Source organism: Oncorhynchus mykiss, chromosome 26, assembly GCF_057628025.1.
Source record: "Oncorhynchus mykiss isolate SJ-2025 chromosome 26, ASM5762802v1, whole genome shotgun sequence".
NCBI classification, from domain to species: domain Eukaryota; kingdom Metazoa; phylum Chordata; class Actinopteri; order Salmoniformes; family Salmonidae; genus Oncorhynchus; species Oncorhynchus mykiss.
The window spans coordinates 32,848,929-32,875,349 of record NC_143047.1 but is presented as its reverse complement, the minus strand read 5'-3'; the positions used below and the strand labels follow the sequence as shown (position 1 = coordinate 32,875,349).

Sequence of the window (26,421 nt, the reverse complement as noted above, 5' to 3'; positions counted from 1 at the left end):
TTCGTTTACCTTGACGATATCCTGATTTTTTCACCGTCACTCCAGATTCATGTTCAGCACGTTCGACGTGTCCTCCAGCGCCTTTTAGAGAATTGTCTTTTTGTGAAGGCTGAGAAGTGCACTTTTCATGCCTCCTCCGTCACATTTCTCGGTTCTGTTATTTCCGCTGAAGGCATTAAGATGGATCCCGCTAAAGTCCAAGCTGTCATTGATTGGCCCGTCCCTAAGTCACGCGTCGAGCTGCAGCGCTTTCTCGGCTTCGCGAACTTCTATCGTCGTTTCATCCGTAATTTCGGTCAGGTGGCCGCTCCTCTCACAGCCCTTACTTCTGTCAAGACGTGCTTTAAGTGGTCCGTTTCCGCCCAGGGAGCTTTTGATCTCCTCAAGAATCGTTTTACATCCGCTCCTATCCTTGTTACACCTGACGTCTCTAGACAGTTCGTTGTCGAGGTTGACGCGTCAGAGGTGGGCGTGGGAGCCATTCTTTCTCAGCGCTCCCTCTCTGACGACAAGGTCCACCCATGCGCGTATTTTTCTCATCGCCTGTCGCCGTCGGAACGTAACTATGATGTGGGTAACCGCGAACTGCTCGCCATCCGGTTAGCCCTAGGCGAATGGCGACAGTGGTTGGAGGGGGCGACCATTCCTTTTGTCGTTTGGACTGACCATAGGAACCTTGAGTACATCCGTTCTGCCAAACGACTTAATGCGCGTCAGGCGCGTTGGGCGCTGTTTTTCGCTCGTTTCGAGTTCGTGATTTCTTATCGTCCGGGCTCTAAGAACACCAAGCCTGATGCTTTGTCTCGTCTCTTCAGTTCTTCAGTAGCCTCCACTGACCCCGAGGGGATTCTCCCTGAGGGGCGTGTTGTCGGGTTGACTGTCTGGGGAATTGAGAGGCAGGTAAAACAAGCGCTCACTCACACTCCGTCGCCGCGCGCTTGTCCTAGGAACCTTCTTTTCGTTCCCGTTCCTACTCGTCTGGCCGTTCTTCAGTGGGCTCACTCTGCCAAGTTAGCCGGCCACCCTGGCGTTCGGGGTACGCTTGCTTCCATTCGCCAGCGTTTTTGGTGGCCCACCCGGGAGCATGACACGCGTCGTTTCGTGGCTGCTTGTTCGGTCTGCGCGCAGACTAAGTCCGGTAACTCTCCTCCTGCCGGCCGTCTCAGGCCGCTTCCTATTCCCTCTCGACCGTGGTCTCACATCGCCTTAGATTTTGTCACCGGACTGCCTTCGTCAGCGGGGAAGACTGTTATTCTTACGGTTGTCGATAGGTTCTCTAAGGCGGCTCATTTCATTCCCCTTGCTAAGCTTCCTTCTGCTAAAGAGACGGCACAAATCATCATCGAGAATGTTTTCAGAATTCATGGCCTTCCGTCAGACGTCGTTTCGGACAGAGGTCCGCAATTCACGTCTCAATTTTGGAGGGAGTTTTGCCGTTTGATTGGGGCTTCCGTCAGTCTCTCTTCCGGCTTTCACCCCCAGTCTAACGGTCAAGCAGAACGGGCCAATCAGACTATTGGTCGCATCTTACGCAGTCTTTCTTTTCGCAACCCTGCGTCTTGGTCAGAACAGCTCCTCTGGGCAGAATACGCCCACAACTCGCTTCCTTCGTCTGCGACCGGGCTATCTCCTTTTCAGAGTAGCCTCGGGTACCAGCCTCCGCTGTTCTCATCTCAGTTCGCCGAGTCCAGCGTCCCCTCCGCTCAGGCTTTTGTCCAACGTTGCGAGCGCACCTGGAAGAGGGTCAGGTCTGCACTTTGCCGTTATAGGGCGCAGACTGTGAGGGCTGCTAATAAGCGTAGAACTAAGAGTCCTAGATATTGTCGCGGTCAGAGAGTTTGGCTCTCCACTCAGAACCTTCCCCTTAAGACGGCTTCTCGCAAGTTGACCCCGCGGTTCATTGGTCCGTTCCGTATTTCTCGGGTCATTAATCCTGTCGCAGTTCGACTTCTTCTTCCGCGATACCTTCGTCGCGTCCACCCGGTCTTCCATGTCTCCTGTATTAAGCCCGTTCTTCACGCCCCCGCTCGTCTTCCCCCCCCCCCCCCCCATCCTTGTCGAGGGCGCACCCATCTACAGGGTCCGCAGGATTTTGGACATGCGTCCTCGGGGCCGTGGTCACCAGTACCTTGTCGATTGGGAGGGGTACGGTCCTGAGGAGAGGAGTTGGGTTCCCTCTCGGGACGTGCTGGACCGTGCGCTGATCGAGGATTTCCTCCGTTGCCGCCAGGTTTCCTCCTCGAGTGCGCCAGGAGGCGCTCGGTGAGTGGGGGGGTACTGTCATGTTGTGTCTTGTCTCTGTCCTTTCCCTTCACCCTGTCTCCCTCTGCTGGTCGTTGTTAGGTTACCTTTTCTCCCCCGCTTTCTCCCAGCTGTTCCTTGTCTCCTCTAACTACCCATTCACCCCGTTTCCCACCTGTTCCCTTTTTCCCTCTGATTAGGTCCCTATATCTCTCTCTGTTTCTGTTCCTGTCCTTGTCGGATTCTTGTTTGTGTTTCATGCCTGAGCCAGACTATCGTCATGTTTGCTGTAACCTTGTCCTGTCCTGTCGGAATCTGCCGGTCTATCTGAGCCTACCTATGTTTGGTTATTAAAGAAGCTCTGTTTAAGTTAGTTCGCTTTTGGGTCCTCATTCACTCACCATAACACCCACAGTGTGGGAATCACTACTGTAACTATCTCTATGGGTCAAACTTACATCAAGTAATTACAGTAATTACAGATCAAAAGCCTACAAGTACATTTGACTCTTGAAAATGAATTTGTTATATTGTTGTGAATGTGTGTGATTCATTGGGAAAGTTGTGTGTTTGCACAAAAGTTATTGCTTGAAGGAATAAGAAAGGATTTGTAAGACAAGTCTTTACATATTCAGCTGAAATGTGTAGGTTATCTGAACAAAGTGCTCCGATTTTTTTCTAAAAGGGAATGTATTAATGTAACAACTGTTGTTTGGAGGCATCCTCATGCTTCTTGCACATTCTAAGAAAGACTGTATGCTATTGATCATTTGATCAATGAAATGGATTATATGAGACCCAATTATATTGGTTTATACATTGACGCACGACGCTCCACACGTTTCAGCAATAGGTTGTGATCATTGAGCTAGCTATATATTAAATTACGGATGAATATGTAAAGCGTGTTATTTTCCTGAATATATTTTGGGGGATACAATTATATTAATTTTCTTTAGCCAATCGCTGTAAAGAAACTGGAGCCGCGCTGTGTAAGAGATGGGGAAAATACGTCAGAGAAATTACGTGTCTGCGTTTGTAACCCAATAGAATAAGGGGAATCATATGCAAATGAGATAGGAATAGGAAGTGAATTCCGAGATGTCAGTCTAGCGGTAGCTACATGTTAATGCATGTCCATCGACAGGGAGGGAAATAATAGAAAAGACGGACCGTAAATTATTTCGAGATAAATATAGAAACATCCCTATGGAAAGACACGGATTCAGACACAAAGGAGAAAAGGAAAAGACTGGACACGGTGTAGGAGAGGACGGTAACGAGGTTAGTTTGCCAGCTATTTCTGTCTGTTACGATTAGGGACGGGGCGCAGGGAGCTGTGTTGTTTTCGTCGGTTTAGCTAGCTGAACACACCACTATCGAACTAAGCAAGGTATGCTAACTACCTAACAAATGTAATTTTCCATTTGAACACATACCTTGCTTAGTTCGCTAGCTGTATGTTGGTTTGACATACTGCGAGAGAGGTTGTCAACATTCATTCCACCACTAGCTCGTGGATGCGCGAAAAGCAGGGATGGTGAGTTGGGGCCCTTTGCCAAATAGCATCGAGCTAACGTTACAGTACTAGTCCTCTCTTACTTGTTTACTATATTATTACCTATGTCGACAAAAACATTTTTATTTTACGAAAGCCATCTAAAATATTGCTGTGTCCAGCATTACATGTCGGTGGCAAAGCCATTGATAGAAAAAGCAGCGGGGACTGCATGGTGCGTACTGTATGTAGCTGGTGGTGGGTTTCCCTTGAACTTGACTTGCTGCGCACCATGATAATCTGCATTTACTGAAATGGCTAACTAAATTAGCTTGCTAGGTAATTGTCTTCTCATGCAGTGTGTTCCTATTGTCATCATCATCATCACACACTTAGGCAAATTATTCCTACACCTGCCTACCAATACACATGTGGAAAAAAAGTGGTCCATGTGATAACTAAAACAGGAGAGTTAAATTTGGGGTAAACCATCGCTCTGCATTCTCACTCATGCCCAGCTGCAAGTGTTCGCTACTGTGACAGACAGATTAAAGAGTAGGGTGTTATGGGGCTGAGCCCGTGGTGGTTTCCCTAATCTCTCAACTACGCAGCTCTGGAATGTTATTGTATCTCATGATGGCAGGGCAGGCGGTGATTCTTAGCACAGGCTATCCGTGGCCTATTGAGGCACGTGCCCCCCCCCTTAAATGATTTAAGGCTACATCAGTGATCATGCTGGATGACTGACTGGCCTTCCCACATCAGAGGCAATCTGCAGTTTACATGAAACAACAACAAAGCGGCCACCCATCACTTGTTTTAATAAAATGCAGAGGGATAGGGTTTGAGAAATGTAATAACACTCAAATTCATAGACAGAGCTATGGATGCAAGCTCTGAGCATCCATGAAATCAAAGTATGGTTTCAACCCCCCCCCCCCCCAAAAAAGTGGCTTGTAGTTACTGCAGTTGTTATTAGGACATAACTAATGCATTCTAGATGGTATAGAGGTGAACACACAGAGCCTAGTTTACATCCCCTATTCCCTATATAGGCCTAGTGCACACAGCCTTAGAAAGGATTCATAGAAGTGCTCGGCCTGCTGACCTTAGTGGCCATGGCTAATGTAATTGATTCTTATCAGATAGTGTTCTTTCTGATTGGAGAGCGCAGTAATTCCATGCTCTACAGGGAATTCCATTTGGAGCAGTGGAGGACAGCGGGGATCACTGTTAGTAATGGGGCTGTTAGGATTGATCACTGCACACTCTCTTGTTAACCAAGGAGACAAATGAACTTTATCACATCCGTCACAAATGACTGGTTTGAGGTCAGTGCTTAATATTGAAGAGGAACTACAGGGATTGTAGAACCATGTTAAAGGAAAGAAGTCTAGTATGGAGATATGAAGAGGCACAATTTCTCTGATGTTCTGTTGGTTTGTCTTGGCAGATCGTGCAAATTCGTAACACCTGTTTTAAAACATTGTTTTTCTTCCAGATTTGACCACGTCACTGTGACTCTGTCACTGCACAAATAAAGGCTGTTGGACAGAGTGGATCATCTTTTTATTGAATTTAAACCTAAATTGTAAGTAAATAATTGTTTGATAGAATTGCTCAACTCTTTCCTATCCATGGTCGGAAGTTTGTTTGTTTTATCTAAACTACCTCATCATCTGACTCTCATATTTACATACCACAAGTTCCTCTTTTTGGACTGTAAACCAGCCTACCTCTTTCTCCACCATCTCTTTTTGTTTTGGCCAGTCTGTTTACCATCATTGGCTTTGTTCATTTTCTGCTTCTGTCATTGCTCCTAGCAGGCAGCTGAAACATATTTAGCTGTTGCTAGGCTACATGCCTTGAATTCCTCTTTTTGACAGAGAAATAGCTAGACCACTTTGTGCCCTGTTTGTTCCATGGTCCACACTGTTTACGGCCACTGATTAAGTTTGGTGAACAAGATGTAAGTTTTAAAGTGACATTAATGTAGTTTTGTTGTCCAGGGTACAGTTAATCAGTGTACTAGTGAGCATGGCTGATGTAGGCTAGTTGATTTAATGTGTTCTGTGTAGCAGGATCATCCGTACTAGCTGTATTTGTTCTAAGTGGAGTATTTACAGTCTAACGCTTTGTTTACTTCTCTGTGTTTGTCTCAGAGGCACCATGGCCACCCAAGACTCGGGCTACTATGACTACACCATCGTCGCCCCGGAGATGCCGGCCATGTTCGACGGCATGAAGCTGGCAGCGGTCGCCACGGTGCTGTATGTCATCGTCCGCTGCCTGAACCTCAAGAGTCCCACCGCCGCTCCTGACATCACCTACCAGGACACGCCCCTGAACCGCTTCCTGCTCAAGTCCTGCCCCATCCTGACCAAAGAGTGAGTGACCTTTCTGCCTGTGGTTCAGTCTTTGGCCGTGTTCTGCGACCATACAGGACACTAGTCTAGTGCAGGTCTTTACCCCCAATATAACTTAATGCTGAGTGCCAAGCAGAGACCCATCAGGTCTCATTTTTCCAGTCTTTGGTATGACTCGACCGGGGGAACCCATCCTTCCAGTCTCAGGGCGGACACTCTAACCCAAGGCCACAAGTATTTTATAGCTTATTGGGGTCCTATGATTTGTTCAGGGGGTTTTCAGTAGCCTGTAATTGGACCACTGCCCCATGATCGCCTTGCCAAGATCGCACCAACACTTCTGTTGTCACTCTACACTATAGCCTACATCTAGTCCCACATTCCAAAGAACTCCTGTGTGTTGTGGAAAAAAACGATACTCCTGTATGACTAGAGGTTTCTCTGAATGTGTGGCATGGTTCAGAGCCAGTACTCTACTCTACTGGCCTAATAGTCCTGTCTTAAGGGAGTCTGAAGCCCAGTGGGAGACTCTGGAGGCTTCCCTCAGCTGCTGTCTCATTATGTAAGCCTCTGTTACTCCATCTCAAATCTCTGGCCACAAGTGCTTCCCTTACGGCTCTGGTCAAGAGTAGTGCACGTAGGGAATTGGGATGCAGATACTTTTTATCCAAACAGACTGTAGATGTAGTTTGAGGTTTGTGTGTGTTCATGTGCGCTGTTTGCTTTTGTTTGACAGTCTGTCTGTGTGTTTTTAGCCGTGACTAACGGACCTGGAATGTTCCAGACTTCCTCAGGGAGGGATGCCCAGTTAAACATTTGCCGTCAGTTAATTTTATCTAGTCATAGGCTTAATAAGTATATGATAAGACAATTTGTTTAGCTTGCAGATTTTATAATTTTAAAGGTTCATTATACTAATCAGTAGGTGAATTGCTTCTTAATTAAATACATTTTAATCTTAATTTTGCACTATATCCCTCCACTGGGCTGTACTCAGTCAAAAGCTAGCCAAGACAGAACGTGTGTAAAAGGATATTGGGCTAGTAGGGCTGTCTTTCATTCATCAATTGCTCCTTGGCTCTGTTTATGCTGACTAATGGTCCAAGACGGTTTGTGTAACTCCTAGTGACACCCAGTCGAGTTGCATAACACTGTTTCCAACACGGTGACCACGGACAGATCAATCATGGAGAAGGAGAGAGGTACACAGTGGAGGAAATATGAGACAGGGGGGCAACGACTCTGTGTTCAAAGCAGTCCATGCATTCCATCTGTCATTGTATTCTAGAAAATAAGGGCGCAGCTGAAATATTTGATTAAATTTAGCCTACGGAGAGTTTGGGAATAGCCTAAGTAGTTTGGGAGTTCGCCTCTGAAAGGGCAGGTCCTGCACTGGAGTGATGTGCAGCAGAGCCATTCTTCTCTGATGCTGAGTGAAGCCAGGTTTCCATGATCAGAGGTCTACTTGGCCTTTTATCTCAATCTGTCTCGGATGGCTTTGTGTTCAGGAAACCAGCCCTGTAAAGGGGCAATGTGGGATTGGTACATCCGTTTTTGAATGTTTAGATTAATGATATGTAGCTATTGTTTTTTTTGAAGAATATCATTTATGAATGCCTCGTTGAGCTTAGGTTTTGTTTAGCTCCAACTCTTACCCCATGATTTTACCCCCAAAAAGTGTTGTGGTTACCCCTTCAGACAGTAGATCAGAGGGATGTTTATTGCATCATATCAAAAGGCTAGTTATTAAATCAGACCTCCTATAGAACAGACCTGTGACTTTGATCTGTACCTCAGACAACACCCGTAGTTGTCTATCTATCAGCCCACGCTGGCTTCTGTTTCCTTTGCTTTGGTCTGCTGCTGACTGTCAAGGGCGACAGCAGGTTACAGTGCACACACTCGTGCACATAGACATGCATGAGGACACAAACTTGCGCACAGACATGTAGCTACATGCGTGTGGACACAGGTTTGCTGGAATGTCTTGACTGGAGCACCCAGACCTACACCACTCTAAAGTGTAGGCAATATGACAGACTGATTTCATTCACACAGTAGATAAGTGTAGCTTTCATCAGTCATGTCAGATGAGTCATTTTAACAGTTTTGGGCCATAGCCTTTGCTTGTGGTCTTAGCTGGTCTGTTGCCCCCCCTCGCCTGCCTGCCTGGACTCCTCCCCTTGTCCTCTTAATCCTCCTGTGACAACATTACGTCATCCCTGCCAGTCGAGGATAATTCGCAGAGCGAGAATGTTCTGGGGAATCAAACCTGACCAAGACTTTAGTGTATTAGTCTATATCGGGGATATTTAAATCAGCCTGGAGGTCCGGAGTACTCCTGCTTCCTGTTCTACTTCATGCTACCTCCCTAACTCTACCTACGTCAGAGTTGATAATGATGTTTACACAGGGGTTGGAGGTCTTATCTGTAATATTAGTAATGGTGTGGGGAAGCATCAGCGGTCATTGTGTGTTTTGAGATGGGCGTTATGTAAGGGAAGTAATGTCCAGGTGCTCAGACTGCTCTAATGACAGTGAAGGAAGATGAGATTGAGGGGGTTGTGTAACTGTTGATTTAGCAACAGACTTTGCTCGCTGACGATATTTACTGTACCAGTGTGTACACTCCCCACCCATGTGTGTGGACCGTCAGTCCATCCTTTGACTGGGAGAGGATCACCCTGACCATGGTTCACCCTGACCTTGGTTATCTCCGGCCTTGGTTATCTCTGCAAACAGCCTCACAGCTGCCTAGCTATTCGCTCCAGTCAGGGAGCTGCCTAGCTATTCGCTCCAGTCAGGGAGCTGCCTAGCTATTCGCTCCAGTCAGGGAGCTGCCTAGCTATTCGCTCCAGTCAGGGAGCTGCCTAGCTAGTTCTATTTATCTCAATTTCATCACAGGGACATTAAATCTTAAGGCCAAAGAGTAGGCCAAAGCTACATTTGAGGACATTGCAATTGTCAACATCGATCTCCTTCTTTTGTTATCGTGGCTGCTAATCTATAAACAGACCTAAAATGGAAACCACTACTTGTTTTTGGCCATTTGCCAAGGGTTTCCTGCTAAATGTTCGCTGTACTTCTGTGCTAAACTCAGTGTGCGGATGTGAGATGGTAGATTGTATGACTGTGATATGACTAGCCCAGCTCATGTCTCACTGCAGTGCTAGCAGCAGATAGATCCACTTTGATCTCCTGCAGGGTTGGACCCTTACCTACGTCTACTCCCATACAGATACAGTACCAGGGCAGATGCATAATCAAGGATGGTCAGCTTCGTGTGTGTTCTACTTAGGAATGTGAATCTCTTCCCTGTCCCCCGCTGTGTGTAAATGTTGTTCCAACGCACTGTGACTGAAAGTCAACACAGCAAATAAACCACCCACCTTTTTGCCCTTGTTGTCTGTGCTTAACCACGTTTGGGCTGTTGTCATGCTGTGCTGTTGCCACTTTGTTATTGTCGTGTTGCTACTGTGTTGTCATGTTGTACTGCTGCCGTGTTGTGTTGCTACTGTGTTGTCATGTTGTACTGCTGCCGTGTTGTGTTGCTACTGTGTTACGTTGTGCTGCTGCTGTGTTGTGTTGCTACTGTGTTACGTTGTGCTGCTGCCCCTGTGTTGTCGTGTTGTGCTGCTGCCATGTCATGTTGCTACTGTGTTGAGCTGCTGCTTTGTTTTCATGTTGTGTTGTTGTCTTAGGTCTCTCTTTTTTTATGTAGTATTGGTGTCTCTTTCGTCATGAAGTCTGTTTTGTCCTACCTTTTTAAAAATGGTTTTATCCCAGCCCCGTTCCCCGCAGGAGGCCTTTTTGCCACTTAGTAGATCTTCATGGTAAATAACAATGAGTTCTTAATTAACTTGCCTAGTTAAAGGTTTAATACAAGTAAAATTGTATACTACATTAGCTGACCGACTGAAAGACAAAACTGTAAGCAAGAACAAGTCATCAAGTAAAGTTATTCTATTACTTCAAGGGACATCCTAATGCTGTTGTGTGCTTGTTTCTTACAGAAACCTCTTATGGACACTGTTGCACATTCCACACACGTTTCTGTGCACAGATCTCAAGTTAGCATGGCATTGTAGAGTGTACTGTATGTGTGCGATTTAGGCTACTAGCCTATGTGTTAGAGCTCCTAGGACCTATACCAAGAATTACAATGTATTTTATTACCTGCAAATAAACCTTTCATCTCTTGAGTAAAGTAACTAAGTAAGCCTTGGACAAAGTAAGCCTTGTCCGAGCCAGAACAGCCCATAGTGAATCTGTGTGTTTTGCAGGTACATTCCGCCCCTGCTGTGGGGTAAAAGTGGCCACCTACAGACAGCACTGTATGGCAAGATGGGGCGTGTGAGCTGCCCTCACCCCATAGGCCTCAGGAAGTACTTACCCATGCAGGATGGGGCCACCGCCACCTTTGACCTCTTCGAGCCCATGGGGGACCACCGGACAGGAGGTGGGCTATTTCAATCATTCATGGATCATTTATCAAGAATGGAGAATCTCTATTGGCACAGGACTCTCTTTTTCAATATAAACATTCAAAAACAAAAACATCCCCCTCAATTGAGATGTGCTTGCCTTATCTTTTCTATGCCTAGGTTAACTGGTTGAGAAACATTGTCATTTACAGCAATGACCAAGGAGAGAAGTGCAATGGGAAGGAAAGCTGTTGAATGAGCTCATTGGAAGCATGAGAGCAAATTCATCAGCCCAATGTTGTGCTATGGACCTGTCCTATGTACGGTATCGGTCCTGTCTGGGCTCAGTTTGTCAGGGCGGTTTTGGCGTCTTTGGTCCATTGACTTGTTTACCCTCTGGTTCCATTTCCCGTTCTGTAGGTGATTTATTATGTCAGTGTTGTTGAGGACACAGATTTACAGACCGTGACTCTTGGTAAACTCTACTACCTCTACTTTCAGCTAAGGTGATGAGATCAGGGGCTGTGACCCAAATGGTACCCTATTCCCTATTTAGTGCACTACTTTTGACCAAGTGACAAAGTAGTGTACTGAATAGGGTGCCATTTGCGACGTAGATAATTTGTTTTGACCTCCGAGTTGAGATGTGGTAGTTTCTAATGGTCACTAGTTTGCGTTGCCATATGGAAGGAAGCATGTTGCTTTACTCCACACATCCACTTAGTTTCCTGTTCTAGTTGTGATGTTGCCAGTGGCTTCTGTCTGTGTTGTCTGTTTTATCTTAGTTATTAAAACATATAGATTTATATCCCTTTTGCCTCTTGTCAGGCCGTCATTGTAAATAACAATTTGTTCTTAATTGACTAGCCTGTTAAATAAAGGTAATAAAGAGCCTCTGGTAACTAGGCTACTTGTTGTTTTATTATTTGAGTGACTGGGACATCTCATCCTATAGAGGTTTTATTGAGGCACCATACTGTCTCTGTTTGCTGCCTGTCATATTTACGTACCACACCGTGCAATGATCGGCCCATGAGGACGTGTAATCTTGCCTTTACATATTTTCATTTGCAAACGGGCCTCTGATCCATCTGTCCGTATGTTTGCTATTCCAACAGATGACGTCACCATGGTGATATGCCCGGGGATCGGTAACCATAGCGAGAAGCACTACATCCGCACCTTTGTGGGTCACTCTCAGAAGGAAGGTTACAGGTGTGCTGTGCTCAATCACCTGGGTGCTCTGCCCAACATCGAGCTCACCTCACCTCGCATGTTCACCTACGGTGAGGACTACACAGGCGTGTACAAACACGCACATACTCCTAATAAAACACACACATGCGCACACACACATACTCTTAATAAAACACACACATACTCTTAATAAAACACACACATGCGCACACACACATACTCCTAATAAAACACACATGCGCACACACACATACTCCTAATAAAACACACACATGTGCACACACACACAAAGCAACAACAAGAAGGTATAGGTGAAAGACAGGTTTTTACCACACCACCCTGATTTCAGATCAGTGGCCATGAATTATGCTACCAAGGAAATGAACCAACTCAAAGCCCCAGTATGTAATGTCTTTGCTCTGGTCCGTGTGCTTGTGCTTGTTCTGGTAGGTTGCACGTGGGAGTTTGCGTCCATGGTGGGTTACATCAAGAAGATGTTCCCTCACACCCACCTCATAGTGGTGGGCTTCAGCCTCGGAGGCAACATCGTGTGCAAGTTCCTGGGAGAGAACCGGACCAATCAGGAGAGAGTGCTGTGCTGCGTCAGCGTCTGCCAGGGATACAGTGCACTCAGGTGGGCTACGGTCTTAAGACTTATTTAAACCCTGTGCAAGTACGCAAAAGCAACATGTAAGAGCTGCTCAAAATGGCTATCCAGTGTTCATCTGTGGAGTTACAAATTGCAGTGCTGCACACGTTTGTGTATTATAATTGCTACGTAAGGACGCAGAATGGACATTTTGCCTAGCTAATGGTGTTTGTTGCATTACATACTATATGCCCTTTTTACACAGCTGTATACTAGGTCAGTGAAGGTGTCATAAACATCAAAATTTAAAAGTGGAGACACATTGTCTTAAAGGCAATGTGTTATGCTTGTTAACAATGAGCTGTAACGTAGCTAACTTAGTGTAAATAAGGGTTTTTCCCCAACTTAGTGAAGTTAGCTAGCTGGTGTTTCTATTTACTGTGCAGTTGGTTAGCTGTCAAAAATGACATACTGTTCAGTTGTGTTTTACCAATGGTGAAGGCGCATAAAGATGAAGGAATTCAGATATGTCTTAGTTTGAGCACTATCCACTGAGTTTGTAAACTACGGCACTTTTTAGTTTTTTCAAATTTCCACTGTCTTGGCGCTAGAATTAGAATCATGTCTACTGTGCTAATGCCAATAGAATAAATTAGTAATAGAGAGCAATGTACAATATGGCGAACTTAGCAAGCGAGGCGTTTTATGGTAATTACATGGGGGGGCCGTCATCTTTTATGCACCTTTGTGACGTAATCTACTTTCCAAGTGTATTGCTTTGAATACAAGTGCTCTGTCTGTCCTACTTCTGAGCCTTGGTTCTCTGTAAAAGGAGGTTCACTCAGATGGAATTAATTTTGCCCAGCAGCTTTCTGTCTGACAAGATGGCAACAAGGCTGAGAGTAGCTGGGATCCTGTTTTTTCTCCAGCATCATTGATCATTTCCTGTAGTTTGGCTTTATCTGTGATCTCAGTGGACTGGTGACTAACACAACAAAGACAGAGGACAGATGCCCTGCCTTTTATCCTTGCCTGGGTGCCGGTCTGTCTCCGCTGTAGACAACTGGTTGTTGCCTTGCCAAGTCTTTTGAGGTAGGCAAAGATGTAGGCTCCAGTACAGTAGGTCTGTGTTATTGAGTACTGAAACAGACTCATACTGTTGGCTGCTCCGTTAACCTGGGTTGTTAGTTTTCATGCACCATGCAGTTCTTCCATGGAGGTTGTTTCAGTGTTTTCCTTCTGTCTTAGTCCCTGTGATCTATTTGATTACACTTGGGTCTAAAGCAGACTGCCTGTTATCATACTGAGCATAGACTTTGTAAACACTTGAGCTTTTGTTGTGACGGAGAAACCTTTTATCACGATACAGTGACTGAAAACACACAACTCTGGTGTTTCTAGATGTGGTATTGCACAAGCTCTGGGATGGAGTAGATGGAACTCTGTGAAACGTGTGGTGTTTCTGAACCACACCTTTTGAGTTTGAAACGTGGCCAACGTCTCTTGGCAGGAACACTCTGCTCTGTCCAGAGAGTAAACAGTGTGTTCGTGTGTGTGTCAGGACCAGGCAGACTGGACTTTTGTGAAATGGGAGTAGTCTTTATACCTCTGTTTTATTTTCCATTCCTGTCTGTCATAGCTAAAGCCTTGTCTTTTGTCATTGCCCATGCCATCTGTTGAATGGGATTGTTATGCCTGCTGCACAGTTCTCACTATATATGCTACCTCTGTAGTATTTCTCATCAGGGTTGGGTGGGTAGATTACTTTCTAAATGTAATTTTTTAGTTACTAGTTACCTGTTAAATTGTAATCAGCAATGTAATCTGATTACTTTAAGTTACTTTTTCGATTACTTCCCCCTTAGGAGGCATTAGAAGAAGACAAAAAGGATCCATCAAACACATTTAGTGTGTCATAGAGGTCTCTGAACTTATGGTCAGGCAAAACAAATCAGATTTAGCCTACATGTAACTGATAACATGTAATCAGTTACTCCTCAACCTTGTTTCACATGTGCACTAGCAGATATGAAGTTGGACTAGCTAATTCCTAGATTTGTACTGCTAGCTTGTTGCTAGCTAGTTATTAGCTAGTTGCTAGCTAGGTAGTGTTGTTGAGTTCATAGTGCAGTAAGAGATCGTTCTGCGGATTTAACATGTGGGGTGATGGTTAGCATGTCAGCTTCAAGAGTACAAAGTGTTGTTGGCAGCAGGTTTTTTGTTGTCCTGCATTGGCCTACAGTGATGAAACCTGTGTTTCATGCTTTAGCCAACTTTTGAGTATGTTGGTTGTCAGGCCAAACTGATATAAACATGACAACAATATAATTAGTTCTCTCTCTACACACAACTGACTTCCTTGTGTGTGTGTGTGTGTGTGTGTACAGGGCCCAGGAGACGTTCCTACAGTGGGACCAGTGCAGACGCTTCTACAACTTCCTCATGGCCGACAACATGAAGAAGATCATCCTTTCACACAGGTACTCAGCCCTGTTACAATACTTAGCACATTCACACTGGTAGGCCCAGTCCCAAAGAAACCCCTAGCCCCTACCCTAGGGCCATGACACTTCTCATACATCTGAAATGGCCAAATTACTGTAAAAGCCATATGGTGGAAACTCCATGTGGTGATTGGGAGCTTTCATCACATGATAACACCCATTCAAGCCCTGCTGGGGCCACCCATAGGAAATCAAACTCTCTGCTAAATGGCTTATATTATTTAAGATCTATGACAAATGGCTTGGACTTAACTCAGTCACAACCCAGCAGATCAGTAAATTCCCCATGGAGGAGAACACCAAACCCGTACAGAGCAGCTCCCTGAGGCAAACTATTTAACTAATGAAATGGAGGCAATTACGCACGGAAATTCCTGGTAAAGGTATAGATTTTACTGAGAATAACTAGTGTTGTCACGTGTTTCAACGCCATGTCTCAACATTTTGTGTGTGTGTTTACAGGGGCAGTCTGTTTGGAAGTGCAACGAAGATGGAGGATGCAGACCTGAGCCGGCTCTACACGGCCACCTCCCTCATGCAGATCGATGAAACCATAATGAGGTATAGGACACGCTTTCCCCCTCAATACATTTGAGTAAAAGACACTAAATAGAATCTAATAAGGAACACATGCTAAAATGACACAATGCAATTATTCCTGTGAGCAACCGGTCTCACATTGACCCCCTGTGAAATCAGTGTTGAGTCCTCAACACTACAATATTTAGAACTGATTTCACAGGGGGTCAATGTGAGATTTATGGCTGTATGTTTAAAATAAACTGTCAACACTCAACAGCACCTGCTGAAGTTCAAGCCAAACGTTTTGAGTTTTGTCAATACATAGGAACAATATGCTAGGAGCCATTGAGCAGGGCTGGGCGATTATCGCGTATGGGAGTTTCTCGATTTTAAATCTTGAAATAAGCTTTGTTGCACAATTTAAGGTCAAAACACTGCATTTCATAAGGAATTCAGGGCTTGTACAATTATACCTAAGCCTTCAACCATAAGACCCATTAATAATTAAATCATTTTATCAAAATAGTTTAACCTGCTTTTTTGCAATAATCACTGATCTGGCTTTCAAATCTGTCTATGAAAATGGCCTTTTTTTAAACAAACTTAACCAGAACCAGGCACAATGTACATTCACTAATAATGACTAACTTAAGGTAGCAGGCATAGATGATGAACACAGGTCAACCTCTCAAGCCCACCTTCTAATGAGTAGCCAGCTAATCTTTATATTTCAAGTCTAGCCAACTTGGGTGTATTTGCTTGCTAACATGGTAGAACAGTTGAACTGTTCTGAATACACCCTCCTGTCCATCTCCACCTGTTTGAACAACTCTGTTCACTTTGTTTAGATATTGAAATCAAGTGAGAACGAGTTGCAAATTCCGGATATTAATGCGTATTTTTATGCTCATTGCACATTTATAAAACGCCTACTGGACAGTTGGCACATAACAGTATGTGGCTAAAATGCTGCTAGCGGTGGTGTTACCGCAATGCTGCGCACGACAGGAACTGAGCAGACATTTGCCCAAGTCGTTGATACTCACGTCTTAGTAAGGTCTGCTCTGTTCTACGTGTTGGGAGTTGAGACATGAAAAGGGTATCATTAGAATGGTTTAGTTTAAATGCAGATAGAGATTTTAAACTGCTCGTTGTCAGAGAGGAAGAAGTGCTCTTTAGTCTTTGTTGTGGTGAGTGTCAGGGGGAGGGGCTTGGTGTCTGTGCCAGTGGGAAGGTGCACCGTGAACACAGCACAGAAGGAGCAAAGGAGACGAGAAAAAAGACAGTTTAAAAATATATATATATTTAACTTGATTCTTGCGATACAGGCATTTTGAACATTGTTCTAAAACATGAATTTGCTATATCGCCCAGCTCTAAGGCCTCTGAGTATCTTGCTGTGCATGGTTCATAGGGATGTGCTCACCCACATAGTATGTCACTTAATAATCCCTCTCCAGTTTCCACAGCATGCTGCTTTGTTTTGTGACCTGTCACCCCTCCTGTCTCTGCAGGAAGTTCCACGGGCACAACTCCCTCAAAGAATACTACGAGAAGGAGAGCTGTGTGCATTATATTCACAATGTAGGTTGATACTCTTTATCCCTACTTCTATCCCTCTCTCTCCTGTGTGAATTAAGAATACTTTTGTAAACATGTATGTGTGTCTGAATATCAGAGATGTACTAAAGGAAGTTGTTAGAACAGTGAGGTCTTTGGAGAGTTCATGATTTAAGCTTGTGTCTAAGTGGACTCTTATACTGTATGCAATACACAGGCCCAATATCTAATTATGGTTGTATTTTTTAGGTTGACGTGCCACTTCTGCTGGTCAACTCTGCAGACGATCCTCTGGTGCACGGGTCTCTGCTCACCATCCCTCGCACACTGGCAGGTAACACACCCCTGCATTAGTACTCACTCACTCACTCACTCACTCACTCACTCACTCACTCACTCACTCACACTCACTCTCTCTCACACTCTCTTACACTTTCTCAGAGCTCGTCCCTACAGAGACACAGGGCCATTCGGCTCGAACCGCCCTATCCGGTCCCCCAGGACACCTTTTCCCCAGAGATAAACATGTGTAATTCCCCACTTGAAAAAATGTAATCTATACTTGGACTGTCTGTGTCCTGCTTCTGTTATAATGCAATGTCATTATAGTTAACACAGACAAAGACGTTTGTACAACATGTCGATCGTGGCATTTCTAGTTACAACAGATGTTTGTACAACATGCCTTTATGCGGAGCTACATTAAAATAATTGTGCGCTGAAGTTTTTTTTTTAGCTATTGAGAAGAGGCATCCAGAGAATCCGATCATGCAGCCCCACTCCATAAGAAGTTAGTCAGTACTGTAACAGTGAGAAAAACACATTGCTAAATTGAACTTGGTGTTTGGTGTCAGCAAGCCACTTTGAAAAGTCACTTTTTAATGTCCAGAACAGTATGTGCACATGTTTTTTGTGTACTAACACAAGGGAAATCATTAGAAGTCTGTGTTTTCACCAGTTCAACACCTGGTACAAAGTTCTCCCTTACTTTGTCTCTGAAACAGCAGAGCTGGAATAGACAGATGAATCCTTTAAGTCCCACACCCAGGCCAGGGAGGGGAGGTATGTAGAACTAGGTGTGTTGGGAATGTCTGACTGATTAACACTGGCTCTAACTCTCACACTCACACACACACACACACACACACACGGTAGTGTATCACACAGATGAGAGCCTCTGTCTCCTCGTGTGCTCGTGACTTAGACTCTAGACACCGCTAGGCCTTACCTTTTTAGACATGCAAACTTAAGTCTGTCATTTTTTTCAACACTAACTGATTCTAATGACTGAGGTTAACATGATGGGTGTTCTATCATTTTAAAATAGAACACTGAGAATAGCGGCCAATCAGCTTAATCCTCAAGGGTTTACTGGGTTGATCAAATGGAGCAGTAAAGGAAAGCATGCTATTTATGGAAACAACCACCTCAGCACTACCAACTAGTCACCATTTGTTGGATTATTTTAGATCCATGGACTGGACAGTACTCTAGCCAGTTCTCATCTCTCACGGGATTTCTGGAACAGCCCATCCCAAATTGCTCTCTATCCCTCTCCCTTGGCCCTTACCCTTTAATGTAAGCATGTCTGAAGGTTCTGGTTGGGTATAAGCTGTGTAGTGGTAGAGCTTCCACAATATTGCTTCCTGACAGATCTGCATTGAAGGGGTAGGTCTAAAGAGAAGTTCCCTACTGAAATGATCACGTTTCCTCAAAGTGGTGCTGAATGTGTGGTGGTGATGTGACCTGTTATTTATAGAGTCCCAGAGCTGGGATGGAGGGTAACACTAGCTCACTGGCTTGTTGTGTCCTGCACTACACAGAGATGCAGGGTGGAGATAGAGGAGATTCTCAGCTGGTGCCCTGCCTAACTCTCTGATAGGGCAAATCAGCTGGTGCCCTGCCTCACTCTCTGATAGGGGAAATCAGCTGTTGCCCTGCCTAACTCTCTGAAAGGGGAAATCAGCTGGTGCCCTGCCTAACTCTCTGAAAGGGGAAATCAGCTGGTGGTTCGGTCCCCTTTGCCCTAGAAGAGTCAGGCTGACTCACACTGGCCACAGGAAGCCTGGAAACATGTGAAAGCTGTTGTATAACTAATGTGGTCACCTCACCTGGAATCAAACTTTAAGCTGCATGGTAGTTGGTACATGTCATTAGGGCTGTCTGGCGGACAAATCCGGCCAACAATCTTTTAGTTGGAACCTCAGTCAGGAGTCTTGTGCGTAGTGCTTAACCCAGAGTTAAAGTCCATTTCATTTTAGGATTTAAATGGAATGTTATTCAAATGAAGAATATGACATTATTATTACTTAACAGTGTGTAGTTTAGATGAATTAGGCTTCTGCTTTGCTCATCCTTATCTTCCGTGTCACAAAATGGAAGCTGCATATTAGACATCATTTCTGTTTTAAAGCAAGCTTCAACTTTTCCCTGCGTCTAGTTCATGGTCCTTTTTAAAACGCTATTAAACAATAGGATGGCTTCCCAAAAGATGCAGCCAGCCAAACTGAATGGGTTATTATGAATGTGTTCCTACATCAAACCCTCTTCAGGGTTCAGCCTAATGGAAAGCTGGGGTGTCCTTTTTGAATTGTTTATAAATATGAGTCATTTCCTAGAATCACCTAGGCTATTATAACCTCTGGTAGATGTTAGCAGATAGTGTATGGTTGGTACAAGCCCTGTGGGGTCACACTCACCAGGCGGAGACTGCAGTTTCCCTCACTAACTACTTTTCTGTTTAATTTACAAGTAATGGAAAATAGGGGTCCATTTATATTATTGAATTGGAATATTAATTTACTTCCTTAATCAGCCCCAACCCTGATTCTGTTAATCAGCCCCAACCCTGATTCTGTTAATCAGCCCCAACCCTGATTCTGTTCTACCAGTTGGGGAATACCTGTAATACTGTTGTTACCCGCTACATGCTCAGTCATTTCACTAACACTAACTAACACTAACCTCACTAAATAGGTTATAAATAGGCTGTACTGTACAGCCTATAATCAGTGACTTGTCCCATTTTGGTTGACGTGCACCTCCCAGTGGATTGGGTTGAACAATTGGTGTTTCAACAAAAACCTAAACTGAACGGTATGAAGTAGCTCAGCTACAGAGTCATGAGTTAATTGTTCTAGTTGGTCAATCCTGATAGATATGACATGTTTATTGCCTTTATCAAGGCTCTATTTATCTTTCATCAGGGTTATTGAGCTACCTGGTGATAGTGATCGATGTTAATGCACTGGACCCTGCTCTCCTTCCTCTCCCTGTCCTCCTAGACGCCTGACTCAAGATCTCTGCCCCTTTACACGGATGACGCCATTTTACGACCTTGGTGTAACATTGTGTGCTGTTCAATATTTTACCGAATGTCAGGAATGATGCCATACATAACTGTCTCTAAAAAATGACTCCCATGTGGTTCTGGGGGCTGGTCCGGTGGTTGTGCTGCCGACCCGGATCACATGCCCCTGGAGGCAGTGGTTCCATCACCCGTTCCTCCACTTGCTTTCTGTACTGTAGCCCTCATCTCATTCCTCTCATACATTTCTATCCATTTGTCTATCAACTAAAAAAACATGTTTTAAAAGATGCTACTATCTTCTAATTCTACCCCCTCCCTTTCTGTTCCCTATCCCCCTCCAGAGAAGAAGCAGAATGTCATCTTCGCCCTGACACTGCACGGGGGGCACCTGGGCTTCTTTGAGGGGGCCGTGCTCGTCCCCCAGCCCCTCACCTGGATGGACAAAGTGATCGTGGGTTACGCCAACGCCATGTGCCAATGGGAAAAACAGAAACCGCCATGCCAAAAAAGCGGGAACCTGAATACATCCTGTCCTGAAGAGAAGGCAGCGTAAACTTTAACTTCCTGAACTCCTCTCTCGCTCACCTCTGACCCTCCCCACTCACTGAGGAGAAACTTTAACCAAACTTGAACTACTACTCTCTCTCTCTCCTCTCACGCCTCTTCTCGGGCTACTGTCTCAACCCTCTCCTCCTCCTCCTGGGTACCCCTATTCCCTCAGCCTCTACTCCTCCTGCTGCCCCCCTCTAACCAAAACCACCTTACACGTGAAGGAACTAAAACGACTAAATGCCTTTGTGCTTTGTCTCTGAGGGGAACTAGTGGAGTGGAGAGGAACAACTACTTCTGTCCTTACGTATACATTACCAAGAGAGATCCCTGAGATCCAACCATGGAGACTTTGACCAAATATTCACTTTAAAAAAGGGATAAAACAAACTGGCATCCGACAAGTAGAGAAAAAGAGAGGGAGAGAGAGTGACATGGTAGATGTGTAGTCGTAGAGAAAACGAGCACAGAAGAAACCTCCTAGTACTATCTCTGAGGACTAATGAAGCTGCAGTGACTGTACGCTACAGTGCGCTCACTGCTGACGACTGCCATGGCTTTAGCCTAGTTTGCCGTCTTAAACCAACACAGCCTCTTTATACAATGTATGTTACTCGCAAATAATGTATAAAAAGCCAGTTTAGTTTAGCAGGCCGTGTGTGCTGAGAAGGAGAGCTGCGGGATAGCTCTGTTAGTATGTGACCTTTTCTATGAGGTTGATCTGATTCTCTGTTCTGTCTGTTTTAGTCCTAAATATGTTTTCTTGGTGAAAAGCAGCCCTTTTTGGAAGGTATACAAATATGGAATAGTTTATTATTATTATTATTATTATTATTATTATTATACAATTATTTTCAGATCACGAGTCCCCCATAAAATGAGTATCTATTTCACACTTGATTCCATGTAGAATCAAGGGGTATGTCTCACAATGCACCCTAGTTCCTATGGTGAAATATAGTGGACCTGGTCAAAAGTAGAGCACTACAAAGGGAATAGGGTGCCTTTTGGGATGCATCCAAGATCTCACTCGCCCCTCAGTGATATTAAGCAGTGGAGGTAGGTTTTTACCTAGCGGACCTGACCTGTGGTCAATCTCAATGAGATCCATGCACATTCCTACTGTCTCGTTGTTCTATCACTTTTATTCAATGCACTTTATACGTTGTATGTCACATTTCTTTATTCAACCGTTTTGTTATTCTTTCTTTTACGGGACTAGCGGAAGACAAAGGTTTAGAAACTGTTTTGTTTTGCGTAACGTTTAGTTCAGTGACACTAACGAACGGGAGGGAGAGAGGTTGATAACTCTTCAAGTTAGACGGCCCAAATGATCCCCGCGTTCACTAAACCCTACAGTCCACCCTCCCAGTAGAGGATTTTTGTACTTAAAAATAAGACACTTTTTCCAAAATAGTGCTCTACATGTTAGTACACTATGTAGAGAATAGTGTCATTTGAGATTAGCCCTCAGGGTGAGTCTTCCTTGGCTGTCTGTCCTGTGCAGTCAACCTACTCAGCCTTACTACTAACCCTAACCTACTCAGTCCTATACCCTTGATCAGCTCCAGGTCTTCTAAAGCATGACTGACTATAGAATCATTCCCTTACACAGAGTAGCCCACTGCCAATACACAGACACTCCAGTGTCAGACACTCGTATGGAAATGGACCTAGCAGCTCAGACTCAATATCACTAAAATACATTTTCAACCAAAGTCACAACGTAGATAACTTGCTGTGATTACTGGTTTATCACCTCTGATGTTGAACCTTTCATTGGCGAGGGCACTGTACAGACATGAACATACAATCATGTAGATGACTGGTATTATAGACCATGTGTTCATGGGACCTGAGCTGTGAGGTGTGCTGAGTAGGATGGCCATAATCATTGTGTTAATGACTTCCAACAGACTCCATTTTGTTGAACCAAAAGTCATCACAGGAAAGTTTTTTTTTTTTTAGTTGAGCAGTGGTCGAATACTGATAGAATATTGGTGGCAGTGTTGAGGTCTACCAGAGAGGAAGTTTATTATACATGGGAATGGCCCAACTTTGTTGCTAGGGAACATTATCTTTCAAAGGGGGAGAGAACTACTTTCCATTTAGTTTTGTCAGGACAGAAGATCTTAGCACACACGTTTGTGTTTGAAGGAATGCTGGAATGTTAATGCTGAAAGATGCTGAGGTGTATGAGAACGATGTGTAGGTGAGAATCTGATGAGGTTTGCAAAGACTCAACCCCGAACTCAAGGGGGAGTGGCGCAGAAGATCAAGTTTAGATGTTATGGCTGAGACGTCATAGCTGTCCGTGTTTCCTCTTCTTCTGATATATAATGGCCATGCATTTTCCCTTCAAAGCCTGCAGAGGCAGCCATTCTGGTGGTGTGTTGTCATGACACGTCCAGTCCAGAGGTCCAGCCAAGTGAACTGCAGGGAGGTAAAGCTGGTGATTCACTGTACATTAGTGGTTTGTCCCAAATGGCACCATATTCCCTATATAGTGCACTACTTTTACCCTGAGCCCTATGGACTCTGGTCAAAAGTAGTGCACTATATAAGGATTAGGGTGCCATTTGGGATGCTATCTAGGCGTATCAGTCTCACCCAACCCATACCTTCTGTGTAGCATAATGAGCTCTTTCAACATCACCTCATGCCAGTCATTTGGCTGGCTGAGTTCTTTCAGCCTTGTAAACCGTCACTCCCTTCTCGAACAGTCAACTGGCATCCAAACACAAGGGTGCCATCTGCAGGCTTGGAGAGCAAACTACAACATCTGTCTTAAATCCAGCCAGTAGGTTACTGTACTGTAGTCCTTTAGACATTATTGATGTTAACTCAGTGAGACCAGATTTTAATACAGCTGTTGAACTGACGTTTATTACCAATGTTTGTTACCAATTTTTAAGGACACTTCACAGTTTTAGTTAAAAGTTCATAGAAAATCAATTAGTCGGTGACTCGTCCAGTCTAACCGATAGTCATGTGGTTCTGAGAGATCCCAGCGAGTAAGATCTGCGTCTCGATACACCAGCATAACAAGCTGTCTTTGCTATGTCTAGAAATCCACTTATCCCCTAACTTTGCACAGAAATGCAGGTTTGGATTGTATCTCTTCAAACTACTTCCAGAATTGAACATTTAGTTTGTTTTTCAGATGTCTTTTTTAAATGTGTTTTGTATTTTGTATTGTTACGGTGACTTATTCTTTTCTTGTATGTGCAGATCAGAGTGAGTGTATATGAATGAATGTAGGTGTGTATGATGAGTCCTAACACCATCTCTGGTTTGGAAAACCAAAACATGTCTTCACTTTTTAAAGATACAAATGAATTAAATGTATACATAGTTCGGTCGTTCCACCAATTCAGTGCCTTTTTAGAATTCAGCTGGTAACATTCTCTCAAAGTGCACATGTTCAACTTAATTCAAAACACTTCCCATCTCAAGAGGTTAAATAAAAAAGTGACTATATTAAGTGTGAAGTAAAGTAATAGGGTTGGTGATCATAAATAAACCATATGGATGGTATGGGAGCCTGTTGTGTACAACCGGGAGGGGCAATTGAATGCAAGCTTTTAAAAAATGAAAGTGTCAACATTTGTAGCCTGTCTATATATGGAGTAACAGGGTTGTCGTGTTCTGCTCGACCCACTCCGTTTCCCACCACAAAACACCAGAACCAGCTCACCTGCTTTTACACTGTGATTTGACTATTAGATATTAGTTTCTTTAGGTTATTATTATAGTTTCACCATTTTAAAACGAGTTCAGTTTACATAAGTAACAGAGTTAACCTTAAAATGAAGGGACTTTCTTTCCCTTGAAATGAATTACAATCTTCAGAAATGACTGCCAAAGCAACTAAATAACTAGGGCTTTACAATGGAGAAATGTTGACCTTAAGTGGGTTAAATTCTCCATGTTCATGGAGGGACATGTCAATTTTTTTTTGTTTGTGCACTTTAGGAAGAAAAAATTGGATTTATTGAATTATCCATGTGATCTATATTAAAGGGCACTTCAATGAATGTAACAGGCTTTTAAAATGCAATATTGTTACACAATTTCTACTTCAAATATCAAAGGGATGCAAAAGGCAGTCATTTGGTGAAACGACCCAGTTATATGTTACTGTATGACGGGGACCAGGGGCCATTTATAAAAGATTAAGGCAATAATCAATAGGGATTTGTTTCTCTCAAGGTGTAAATGCAAACGTGAGGGAAAGATGAGTACAAAAAGGAAAGTGGGAGAACAATCTTATTTATGCAGTTTTGTTTGGACATAGAGAATGGTCTCCAATCCATGTCCGATGTTCTGAGTTGTACATTTTAGGATTGATATGAAACAATGTATTAATCTTAACTTCCGCTTGTTGACCCTAATTGTGTAAGTGTGACTGACTATGGTCTTGCAGGTCCTGCTTTTGAGAAACAACCCTTTGAGACTGGATGAGGTCACCAGACTGAGATCAGAGGCCAAATGTAATTAATGTCTTAGAGTAGGAGTGCTGATCTAGGAACAGTTTTGGCTTTTAGATCAAAATACATAATTGGCTATATGGACATTCAGGACCTAGATCAGCACTCCTACATCCCCAGGGGTTTATTCCATTGGCTGAAATGTCCAGAACGATGCTCATAGAAAAGTAGTGCATAGAACCAACATGGTTCTCCATTCCAGAAGAAAGAAAGCCCCGGAAATGCTATGCAATCCATTTCTATCTGAAACGTTCTGACCATGCCGCGCTGGTGAACACACCTAGATATGGGGAATGGAGCCCTTTCCACCAATAAGAACACAGTGATCCATGACATCATCAAATGTTCACTAACATTCTAGAGCTTTATTCTTGTGTTTACAATCCGTTTCATTGTACGAAGATGTTAGCTGTTTTGGAAGGGTGGTGGATGTGGAAATGTTATTTTGGTGCACTGATATAATCATACAGTATGAATTCAGATCACTGGTGTGTTTTTGTAAAGAAAACCAATGGTGTGTGTGATGTACTAATAAAACAAATATGGTTGTGTTCCAAAAATAAATTATTTTCTTGTAAAAAGTTTTTTTCTTGTTATTGTCTTCATGAGCAACTGGTGATCCTCATGTTCAGTGCCTTCAGAAAGTATTCACACCCCTTAACTTTTTACATATTTTGTTGTTACAAAGTTAAATTAAAATGGATTTAATTGTATTTTTTGTGTGTCAATGATCTAAACAAAATACTAACAATGAAAAATAACATCTTGATTAGATAAGTATTCAACTTGGTAACAATTGACAACCAGCATCATGTCATAAAATGTTCATAAAACTGTCATGACATATATTGTGTTATGTTATGGCTGGTTTTGACACCTACATAAGAGTGTCAAAACCCACAAAACCTACCACACAAGGCAAAACATTCCATTACATCACAGCCTACTTATCAACAGTATGTTTGTTATGTAACATTCTGAAATGTACCATATTAAATTATTGTAATTATGCACACATTGATGTCAGACATGCACCTACCCCAATGCTCTGTTTCTGATGACTGGGATGAATGCAGGAGCAGATTTCAGGAGCAGGACGAGACCCCTTCATTTTGACTGATGCCTGACATAAGGGCATGTACGTGACAGGCCTATCTAGCTTATATGATTA

The 26,421-nt window shown here is 43.7% G+C and overlaps 1 protein-coding gene across 1 annotated transcript; it reads left to right on the top strand.

Annotated features, from left to right (window-relative positions):
• Nucleotides 1–2,656: 2,656 nt before the first annotated feature.
• LOC110506143 (monoacylglycerol lipase ABHD2) lies at nucleotides 2,657–25,831 on the top strand. The gene is made up of 11 exons (XM_036964041.2): nucleotides 2,657–3,525; nucleotides 5,241–5,330; nucleotides 5,902–6,126; nucleotides 10,389–10,564; nucleotides 11,648–11,815; nucleotides 12,177–12,360; nucleotides 14,703–14,795; nucleotides 15,282–15,380; nucleotides 16,856–16,925; nucleotides 17,151–17,235; nucleotides 20,553–25,831. The coding sequence occupies exons 3-11, from the start codon at nucleotides 5,909–5,911 to the stop codon at nucleotides 20,762–20,764; spliced, it is 1,305 nt and encodes a 434-aa protein (XP_036819936.1). The 5' UTR covers nucleotides 2,657–3,525; nucleotides 5,241–5,330; nucleotides 5,902–5,908; the 3' UTR covers nucleotides 20,765–25,831.
• The last annotated feature ends 590 nt before the right edge of the window (nucleotides 25,832–26,421 follow it).

Coding starts and splice junctions, on each gene's coding strand:
- LOC110506143 (XM_036964041.2), top strand. CDS start 5,909: ATGGCCACCCAAGACTCGGGCTACTATGACTACACCATCGTCGCCCCG. Junction 15,381..16,855: donor ATCGATGAAACCATAATGAG/GTATAGGACACG, acceptor CTGTCTCTGCAG/GAAGTTCCACGGGCACAACT. Junction 16,926..17,150: donor GTGTGCATTATATTCACAAT/GTAGGTTGATAC, acceptor TGTATTTTTTAG/GTTGACGTGCCACTTCTGCT.